This window comes from Octopus bimaculoides, chromosome 3, assembly GCF_001194135.2.
Source record: "Octopus bimaculoides isolate UCB-OBI-ISO-001 chromosome 3, ASM119413v2, whole genome shotgun sequence".
NCBI lineage: Eukaryota > Metazoa > Mollusca > Cephalopoda > Octopoda > Octopodidae > Octopus > Octopus bimaculoides.
In genome coordinates, this window is record NC_068983.1 from 89,931,100 (window position 1) to 89,942,781 (window position 11,682).

The following is an 11,682-nucleotide window of genomic DNA, read 5'->3' on the forward strand; positions in this document are numbered from 1 at the left end:
ATATATATATATGTTTGTGTATGTAGTGTCAAAAATGCTCTCTTATCTGACATTCCTTTGTCATGTGTGGAAGGAGGTAAAATATTCAGATTTCAAAAACAAATTCGCAATATAAAAATATTTCATGTTAATTCACATAAAAGTGTAAAAAAATAAAGAGCTAGTAACTCAATGTTTCTATTTTGTATTTGTTTTATTTTTTCTTGTCCTTCCAGGCTGCTTTCCTATTACCAGTATTAACATTGTTATTACAAAGAGGTGTAAAAAGATGTGAACAAAATCTTCCACAATACCCTGAAATTTTGATTGTTGCCCCTACTCGTGAACTTGCTGTGCAGATATTTATGGACACTCGCAAATTTGCCTATGGGACAAGCATACGATCTGCTGTTGTCTATGGTGGTACATCAGTTTCAAGCCAGATAAAAAATATTTCTTTTGGAGTTCATGTGTTAGTTGGAACTCCAGGTCGTCTACTTGATTTTATTCATAAAAATACAGTAAGAAATTTGATAAATTACTTTTGGTGTATTTGTAAATCACACTTTGCATTAACATACTCTTAAGTCACCTGACTATGCCCACCTTCGTTTACATTGCAACAATGTCAGTATGGTAGAAAGGTTATTCAGCTATAGGGTCTTCAAAGCATATAGATTATTTCATATGCTTAGAGATTTGAGAGCACATTCATGTGCTCCAGTGCCTCAGTTTAGTGAACTATAATGGTGTTGTTATCCATACTTACATGGACGTGAGTGTAAATATAAATTTTTAAGACAGGGAACGAAGCTTAATTCTTGTATGGTGATGACATTGAATTTATGGTTCCCTCTGTGAATGCATGAGTTAATAGTAATTCAGTGGGATCACTGTTTTAAAACCAATTATTTTATGACTCCCTAAATCTGAAATCTCTCAAAAAAAACTCCATATTGTAAAGATGTGTTACTTGGATTACTTCCTAGAAAAGTGAAAGCATGCTGTTATTTTAAAGCAGCAGCATTTAACCAAATAAAACCCTTGTGTTTCAATTAAATTTAAATATAAGCATGAATCTAGACTGGTTTCATAAGTTTGTTGCATAATTTTTCTCTCAAAGTATCTCTAGAGGTAAAAACAAGTAAATATAAAATTATTTCAATTTTGTTTTAACATCAAAGAAAATGAGTTAATTGGGTATACAACAAAATTTTAAAATCAGAATTGTGCACATTACTAGATTATCAGTTGAAATTAAATGCATATTAGATATGTAGCAATAAATATAAAAGAATACTGGAATTTATCTTTGAAGAAAACTAGAAAATGAAATACACATACAAGTAACTAAATGAAATACATTCATACATATACATAATTATTCACTGTGCAAATTGATCAAAAGTTGTCTTTTACTTTATAGGCAAGTTAAAATTACAGGTAAATGAAAAATAAAGAGGTAAACTTGAAAAAAAAAAAAAAAAAAAAATCCTGTATAAACAAACATCATGGCATCTTGTAAATCACTCCACTTTACATAATGCAATTTTGCAGAGTATACATTGGAAACTTGTTTTAATGACCTGTCTACTGAGAGCTGTTCTTTTTTGATGATGGTATTCATGGCACTACCTTTTGTGACCTTCAATTTTCTCTAATTTATGGAGATAAGCTGAAATCATTGGGATATCCTCCTAGCAGGGTTTGGTTTCTCCTAACAGTTATTATTTATTATTTTTTTTTAAAGAAAAACCAGCTCTCAACTGCGTGGCTATATCTGATTGGAACTGCAGACGGTTACATCACCTTCTAGCCCCTCCCTGATTTGTTAATATAGTATAAATGCATTAACTATTATCAGGTTCACTATATACCACACCTTGTATCACCACTACTTAGTACCTGGTCTAACGACTAGGTAGTAGCTGATCAAGTTCAATTGATGTACTTTTTATAATCGAGGTTCACAAATGGGGTGCCATTTTCATCCATGTGGTTGTGCACAGGTAGATAGAAAATTGATTTGTCTCTTGTCTCTGTATGCAGTCACGAGCAAATTTCTTTTATGCTGTTGGATTAATTTTTTTTTTTTTTAATATCTGATGACATCCCTTTCCTACTTGTTACAACTATAGCACATGTATGTGTTGCCACAGCTTCTAAGCCAACTAGGAGGAAAAATTTTTTAAAATAGTCTATTGGTTTTGCCTCTTGGGAGAGACTGTGACAAGGTCCAGTTTCTTCAGAAAAAATTTGTAAGAGAAATTTTTTAGACATTTGTTGCACTTGCTTACAAATTCATTTGCTTTGTTGCTGTGTGAGTTTTTTGTCTGAATTGCTTTTACTTTCAGAAATGGAAATCTCTATTCCTTTTCACAAACATGGTTTTGTGTTTGCTGAATATTTTGTTTGACTCTTCCATATCTTTGGTTGATAACTTTCAAATTCCGGTTCACTTCTTGACAACATAAAATCTGTTATCCTTTGTCAGTATTAAATATTTTCAAAGCAACGACGAAAAAAATGTGGTAAAAGATCTCCAAAAATTCACAGAGGTCAGATATCACACAAAATAATGTTGGATACTGTAACTCAATTGTGTATGTAGTGAAATCAGGTTTGCGTGAATGAACTAAGGGAATTTGCACTGAAATTCTCATTTAAATATGAATAGATCATTATGGTTTAATTTGGGTGGCTTGGTATCATTTGCCATTTTAATTCTCGAGTGGGTTGGTATTGAAAAGGTTAAATTTAATATGTACTCCTACATTACACCATTCAGTTGAAAACTTAATGAATATCTTAAGCAGCCATTATTGTTTGTATCCTGAGGCTCTAAGCCATTTAAGAATCCTTTATGAGAAATGTAATTTGTTGTCTTTAAACTTGACACTCATGATGATGATGAATGTAAGGCCACTTCTGCTAACGATTTTGAAAATGTGCTTGTGAAGCTGTTAATCTTTCATATGTACATATATCATCATTATATGTCTATTTCCTATACTGGCATGGGTTAGATGGTTTGACCTGAGCTTGGAGCCTGAGAGCTGCACCAAGCATGTGTTTTGGCTTGGTTTCTCTAAGTGGATGCCCTTCCTAACACCAGCTACTTTACACAGTATACTGGGTGCATTTTACACATCACTGGCATGGTTTCCCTTTAGGTGTCACTAGCACTGAATACAATTTCACTTTGCTTGATGTCTTCTTAAGCACAGCAAATTGCCAGAAGTCTTGGTCACTAAGTAACCCCTCCTCCAGGACAGGCATTTGACAATGTTTATTTTCTGCATTTCCTAGTGTTTATTGTATATGCTTATCTACCACACACACAGACTACTTTCTTTATTAACCTTCCTCTGATACTGCTGCATTTCATGTGTCCATAGTTTGCACTCAGTACACCTTATGGGGTTTCTACCTGCACCTTTTTTACATGTCAAGCAGAGAAATCTCCCTGAAGAAATCAGTGATTTGTCTTCCTACTTAGTAGAACTTTGATTCCACTGTTGTGTCCTGGAGGACTATGATGAACAAGAGGGGGCTCAGAACTGATTCATTGCTATACTTGTTGCCATCGCCCATTTAGCATTGAAGATTTCTCAAGGCAGTTTTTCATGCCTGGATGCCCTTCCTTGTTTTATAGAAAAGGTACTTTATTCCACATCACCTGGTGCTACAACATATTTTGTTTATGGGAGATATAGATGTCTTACAGTGTCATTGTGAAGGCACATACACATATGCTTGGTGAATTAAATTGCAAATAGACCTTTGAAAAATTTTAGCAAGCTCAAAATGAAATACTGCTAATAAGTGGGTGGAGTGGGAGAGCACTGAAGATAGGAAATGCTTTGTTTAATGATTTCTTGGATATTTGCACAAGACTTGTACTTTGCACTGCAGGTTGTCTGTCTAGGAAGGCAGTAATTATTATTAAGAACTTACTGGTGAGAAGGAATCTGATGCTGGTGGCATTATGAAGTGCACTCACTGCAAGATCTACACAAAACGACCCCCTCCCCATTTACTTTATTTTTTTATGCTGTGCTTGTCCAATCTATGCCTGTATGGAAAAATTGATATAAGATGTTTCATTGTATTCCATAAAGGAACTTCTGTAGATTTCTTTGTCTTAAAAATGTGTTCATTTTCAATCTTTGTGTGTCTCCATGTATGAGACCATGAAAAGTACTGCTCTTTGTATATATTCAGTTTTTAAAATCTGAACTTTGTTATTTAGGTGAATATATCTCAAGTGAAACATTTCATACTGGATGAAGCAGATAGAATGTTAGATATGGGATTTGAGCCAGATATAAGGAGGTTAGTGGATGATCATGGAATGCCAGCAAAAACCCAAAGACAGACATTGATGTTCAGTGCTACATTTCCAGACAAAATTCAAGAATTAGCTGCTGATTTTCTTAACGATTATTTGTTTCTCACTATTGGCTTGGTGGGTGGTGCATGTTCTGATGTGGAACAGATTCTCTTAAAAGTATCAAGGCAGGAAAAAAGAGAGAAATTGTGCAGTTTTTTAGATGAATTTGGTAAGAATTTTAACTTTTTCATGGTTACTGAAACAACAGTTTTCCATCTTTTTACATTTGATGTTCTGTACCTCACCTTGTCTTAATGTTATATTTATTCATTACACCATATAAGCATGTTTTGTTAGTGCAAAATGTAGTTAATATTCTCATACTGTCAATTGTTTGGAAGAAATTGAGTGTGATGTGTAAGAATTACCACTGAAATGAGTTTACATTAGTTTCATGACCCTTCAGGTTGTTATGAAATTCTTCATGTAAAGTATTTGTTTTGCAAGACCTGATCTTCGAACCTTTGGTTTAGTGAGTTATGGACAATAATAATAATGTTCTACTTGCATTGTCTGTTTAACATCTCCCTTTCTCTCTTCAATAAATTTTGTTAAATGCTATTAATATCAGCATCATAAGGCAGTCTGATAAGTTTCCAGTTTGCAATCTTTAATATTTTCTTCAGTAGGACAGATTGAATTGTCATGGTTTGCAGCAAATGGTATATTGCCATTACAGACAAATGAATTGGCGTTGATGTAAAACAAAAGCATGGCAAGACAGTTTGATGTTTTAATGGGAATAGTTACAGCAATTTTCTTGAGACAAGCTAATAAAATAAAAGGTCTGCATATAAAGCAGTCATCACTTGATCATAAGTGCAGCCAAGGTTAACGTGGACATGACATCTAAAACCCCCATGCAATGAAGTTATCGCCATTTAACATGTCTTTTATGTTGGTATGAGTTGGATGGCTCAACAGGAAGTAGCAAGTCAGAAGATTGCATCAATCTTCTTATGGCTGGATGCCTTTCCTAACACCAACCACTTTACTGTACTGGGAACTTGGTGTGAAAACAAGGTGCTAAGTTGCAACTGTTTACTTGACTAATAACTGAGATACCAGTAATGGAGTTGTCTGCTGCAAACATTTTAATGAGTGGGTTGTTAACATGAAACCATAGGATAGTTTTGTGAGAACTGGTATTGAAAGATTAAAATTTTTCTTTTTTCAAGGTTCAGATAAAACCCTAGTCTTTGTGGAACAAAAGAGGAATGCAGACTTTTTAGCTTCCTACCTCTCACAAAATGATTACAAAACAACAAGTATTCATGGGTAAGTATTGATATGTATTCTGAAGTGCTCTTAAGCTTCCCCAATTTAATTATAAGCTAGTTGATCTTAATATTTTCAATTAGAGGCCAGTTTGAATTCATATGTTGTCACTGAATTTGATCTACCTTTTTATTGTGCCCTTTCATCATTCCATCATGCCTTTCATCATTTCATCATTTCATCATACCATATACCTTATCCAATCATAAAACATTTTTCACCCTGTTTTAACTTCAACTGTAGCGAGGAAGTCAAAATTGTTATCAGTGATTATCAAGTGATTGTCATAACCTTCATTTTACATCAATTTTTCAATGCTTGTGTAGGTTAGACAGTCTTGACCAGTATCATACATTGCCAATTGTTGCAGCACTTACACATTGCATGTTGGTATAAGTTTACGTCTCATTCCTCTTATATATGGTTGCCCTCATTCCATGTGCTCTGTCATTCATGCATACTGCACTTTTAGCAATAAATTATATATCAGAATGACAATAGCTACATAGTCATAATTCTTGTTAGTTTGCCTTATAAAAAGAAGAGTACATGTGAGAAGTGTTATATCAGAAAATCTAAATTGAGAATGAATTCCCTGACTTTTTTTTTGTGTGGTTTAAAGCAAGGAAAGTAGAAAATGTAAGATTATCATGAATTTTCTATTTTATTGCCAGTTTGGTAGACTAGTTAAGGGACCTTTGCACTTAATGCACTGCATTACATAAATTCCAAAGGGAACTTGTTAAAAGCTAAATTTATAAAAATATTTAAGGAAATTTAAAACCTGAATTTACTGTTCTTAACTCAGAGACCGTCTTCAACGAGAAAGAGAAGAAGCCTTACAAGATTTCAAGACAGGTAGAATACCAGTGTTAATTGCAACTTCAGTGGCAGCTCGAGGACTTGATATTCCTAATGTCAGCCAAGTTGTAAACTATGACCTTCCCAGCTCTGTTGATGAATATGTCCACCGCATTGGCAGAACTGGTCGGTGTGGTAATACAGGTCGTGCCATCAGCTTTTATTCCTCTGATTCAGACTCGTGTCTGGCAAAAGCATTGACAAAGATATTGAGTGATGTGAGTATACCTTTTCACTTCTATTCTGAAATCTTTTCATTTTTGATCTGCAAACTACTTTATTTTAATGTTTTAACCTTTTAGCATTCAGATTACTCTGTCAAATGTAATACTTGTTCACATTGTTTTTGAAGATTCCAATGATGTGATTGTTTTATTCTTAGAATGGCATTAAGGAGTAGTGGGGACAGTCTGGATCTAGTCAATTAGAACATGGACGAGGTAGAATAGTCTGGTTGGATGTGGCTGGTTTAAGTGCTAAACAGTTAAAACTGATATTGAACATCTTTTATTGTTTTTGCTATATTGAAGTGATGTTTCATAAACAGTTTAACTCTGTGATGTGTTTAAAAAAGTTATTTAAATTTCGCTCTTACCAACCCTAACCCTTAACAGGGTTGAAGTGTGAGGAGATATGTTTAGAGATGGGGACTGTAGCAAGTAATGGCAAGAGAAATTGGAGTGGATGGTGGTGAATTGGTGACTATGGTAAACAAAATTACTTACTGTTTCGTTACTAACCTGGCCAAAAATTTTCTTGGTTTATAAGACCAACCTGGCCATAGCCGGCCATTGTTCTTTAACCCTTTAGTGTTCAGATTAATTTGTCAAATGTAATGCTTATCTGTTCACATTAATTTTGATTTATCCAGGTTCAAGTGGGATGTCCACAATATCTGCTTGTAACTTTGTTAATTTTCTACATACAGAATTGAAATTTTGTAAATGGGTGCTTATATGCCAGTGGTTTATAATTACATAAGTTTAGCTGATCTTTCTGACTAAATTTGACTTTTATGGGCAGGTAAATTTAATTAACAGGTGTAAAAACAATAACATTAAGAATAAACACTAAAATTCATATTCTTAATACATCTTACCTGTTTGATTTGCTGCTAAAATTATCCCAGATGTCAACCGCCAACAATTTTACATTTTTCAAGATGAGGTACATTAATTTGAATTAATTAAAATACAGGTGTAATCGATAGAAGATTTTACTCTTTTTCTATATTTCATTCAAACGTTATCATTGAAAATAAAGTACAAAACTCTTTTACTAGTCAATATACCATTGGCTATGCACTCTTATACAATTTAACGAATTCATTTACGTAACAGAATGCATCTAATAAAAAAATAGAGGTGTCGGTGCTGATGGTAAAATGGTTGTGTAAGAGACCATACAACATCATGTCCCAATCCATTATATTTTTTCTCTGTGTAAACATCGAAGTTTACACAATATCCTGTCTCCGATTCACAAACTTCCCATACCTTGATCCCCTATTTAGTTGGTTTGGCAGGCATGTACTGCCGAAAATGTACTCTGCCCTTATAGCCTATCATGGCTTCATCTACACTGAGATTTTTCCCAGGTTGATAAACAGTTTTATAATTATTTACAAGTAAATTGATTACAGAACGTACTTTGTACACGGGATTGTAGTTTGGGTCGTTTTTGTTAGGGGCATTAGCAGAATCAGTTAAATGTAAATACTGAGATATTTGTCTCAGAACAAAAATAAATTCAGTGAAACGTGAAGTTATTTCAGTTTTGCTTAAATGTTACCATAAAAAATGAGTTATCAGCTAATTTTAATATAGAAGAATTGCGTACATTATTGAATTTTCAATTGAACTTAAATGCATATAAAGCAGATGTTCCATAAAGATAAAGCAGAAACACTGGAATTTATCTTTAAAGAAAACTGCTAAATGAAATTCATATCTTTGCAACAAAATGGAATAATTTCAAACACGTTTATAATTCACAAACATAAATTAGTCAACTGAATATTGACAAACTTCTATATGGAAATGTGTGAAACAAAATTTAGGAACTCTGTCATTGATTTTTATCTGTAATTAGTTTCAAGACCTGGCATGGTTTTGAGAAAGCTGTTTAAAATCATGGTTTTATTTTGGAACTTAATTGAAATCCAGTGTTTTAATTAGACTTAATAGTTATGAGTGTTAAGTGCATTGATGAAATCTTGATTTCTGATATCTTGCAGGGAGTATTTTTTAATGGTGACAAGATCTTAAAATGTTTTTATGTCTGTCACACAAGACATTTAGACTCATTAAAATTAGCTTTACTTCCATTTTACTGTTAGATAAGAGCAGTCCAATAAGATCTAGCTTGTCTATATTAGCAGATAAGCTAGGTCCTTGATAATGTCACCCATCTTTGCCTGTATATCTATAAAATTTCATAATTTAAAAATTGTTTTGACAGAACATAGGGTTTCTAGGTCTCATTACTATCCCCTCAACAGAAATTACAAGAATCTCAGATGAAATTTTGGGTGTGCATCACTTCATTATTTAGCATTTGTATTCCATGTTGGCATGGGCTTGACAAGATCTAGCATGTTAGAGGACTTAATCAAGCTGCAGTGTTTTGCTTTGAATCGTTTCTATGGCTGAATGCCCTTTCTAACACCAACAACTCTACAGAATGTACTCAGAGTTTTTTCGTGTCAACGGCACTAGTGAGATTACGAGGTGACTTGCAAGACAAGATCTCTTGATCAAGAGGTATTAAGAGGTTGCATATGCTCGATGTTGAGAGGCAAGAGTATGAGAGAGGGATAGGAACAAGTCTTGTAGGGCAGAATACATGTCTACCCAGTTGGAAAGTGAGAGATAATGATGATGTGTCATCCCCCAAATTAAAAGTGGGTATAATGATAGAGGCTCTAAGTTTGCATCGCCATCATCTCTATATTCCCTTTCTATAACCATCTGTTGCTCTTGCAATGAATGGCAAACAGAAGGGGGTCTGGTCACTGGTGAATATCAGTTTGGGGGGGAAGGTAGCGGATGTGATAAGTGGCAGTATAAAAAATGGGTGTAGTGAAGTGTGGAACAGAGGAGGGGTACTTGTGACAAGGATAGAGATCCAAGGTATGTAAGAGTGAATATAGAAAAAGATGGAGTGGGTGGGGGCAATGGTAAGTATGAGATGGTCTTAATAGTGGGATGATATGAATTATGTGGTATACATGGGGAGAGGGCTCCAGGGAATGGGAAACTGATTGCACAAAAATGCAGGGAGTGAAATATATGTATTTCTGCTCTTGTATGATTACAATAATGGAAGCAACTAAGGTAGTGCTGCAGTTACCAGGGTGCTGGAAGGATGGGTATTGGGAAATGGACTATGGGGACAACTTGGATGAAGGGACATGAAATCTACTGAGGACATTGTTGTCAAAATAGGCAGGTCTTCCTCAGGTACATTGAATTGCCAGTTGTCTTGGTTCTTTGCCAGTAGCATTCAATATCCTGAGGTTAGTTTTATCGAACACATCAAATAGAGCTCTTGACTTATCTCTTTGTGAAGCTGGTTTAATTTCAGTAACATCATTCTTGACATGTTGAAGCAGAGAAGCATCTTTCATCATTGTAGTAATAAAACTTCATTTTCTCTGCACCTTAATTGGTTCTAATTTTCATCTTTTCTTTCTGTGCATATCTTCAAGAGGAATTAAATATCAGTTCAGCTACACATTAAGGAAATTAAATAAATTTGATTTGCAGCTTCAAAATAAATGTTTAACTCTTCAGCATTTAAACTGGCCACATCCAGCCCAAATATTCTACCTGTCTTACATTCAAACTCTTTAGATCCTGTCTGTTACACTTACTCTATGATGTCATTTTAAAAATAATCACATCAAAATTTTGAAACCATCAAAATTATAATGCATCATGATTAATTCAAAACGATGTGAATAAATTAGCACTAAATTTTACAGTAATCTGAATACTAAAGGATTAGTCTTTCATTTTTTAACATCCATTTTTTTCTGTAATTGTTTGGGCCCAATGGAATTTGCCGAGGCAGATTTTCTCCCTCTGAATGCCTTTCCTGTTTCCAAGTAAGGTAATATTTCTGCATGTTTTCTCAAAAAAGAGGTACTTGCTTGATCATAATACTTGTTTATAACTATATCATGATGTCAAGATAAGGAAAAACATAGACACATATTTGTGATTGTTTTTTTCATACTGTAGGATTGAACTGAAGACCATGTTGTTAAAGAACTTATAAAGCTATGCCTACCTTCTTTGTTTTAGTGAAATAGAATGCAACAAATTTCGTCATCTTGGAAGAGTTGTTATACCAGTAATAAACACATGCACTGGTTCAATTTCATTTCTTTGTCAGTTGGTTAGCTAATTAACCAACCAACTAATCGATTGTGTGATTAATTTATTCATATGGTTAATCAATCATTTGTGTTTGTCAGTCTTTTTGTCACTATATCTTCAGTGACATGCTCTTTCCCTTCAGATTTGTCTCTTATTATTGGTATAATGACTTTTGCAAGGTATACAATTCAGTGACAAATTATAATAATATTGACTATTTTAATTGAATGCTCTTTGTCCTCGTCTTATGACTGGTATGAACTTTACATTTTGAACTAGAGAAAGTCTCAGCTGGGTTGGTATCAAAAAGGTTAATGGCTTTTGGTGATGGTTTTGAGCAACATCAGCGATATTTGAATTTGTTCAATCAATTTGTTTTTGTATTAAAAAGTTTTCATATCTAACTACAAAGTTAGTTTTTGTATGTGGCAGATGTTCAGGGAGAAAAACTAGAGGTAGTCGATAGCTTCCGCTATCTGAGTGACCAAGTTAGTAGTGGGGGTGGGTGCGCTGAAAGTGTAACTGCTAGAATAAGAATAGCCTGGGCCAAGTTTAGAGAGCTCTTACCTCTGCTGGCGACAAAGGGACTCTCACTCAGAGTAAAAGGCAGACTGTATGACGCATGTGTACGAACAGCCATGCTACATGGCAGTGAAACATGGGCTGTGACTGCTGAGGACATGCGTAAGCTCGCAAGGAATGAAGCCAGTATGCTCCGCTGGATGTGTAATGTAAATGTGAATACCCATCAGAGTGTAAGTATCTTGAGAGAAAAGCTGAACATAAGAA

At 34.2% G+C, this 11,682-nt stretch overlaps 1 protein-coding gene across 2 annotated transcripts in view; it reads left to right on the plus strand.

Moving 5' to 3' along the window:
- Nucleotides 1–11,682, plus strand: part of LOC106880074 (ATP-dependent RNA helicase DDX4) — a 31,977-nt gene that overhangs the window by 18,831 nt on the left and 1,464 nt on the right. For both annotated transcript variants that reach the window (XM_052966296.1, XM_052966295.1), the window contains exons 8-11: nt 216–500; nt 4,232–4,541; nt 5,551–5,650; nt 6,459–6,729. In XM_052966296.1, coding sequence (XP_052822256.1) covers nt 216–500; nt 4,232–4,541; nt 5,551–5,650; nt 6,459–6,729 — 966 coding nt within the window. The remainder of the gene's footprint in view (nt 1–215; nt 501–4,231; nt 4,542–5,550; nt 5,651–6,458; nt 6,730–11,682) is intronic.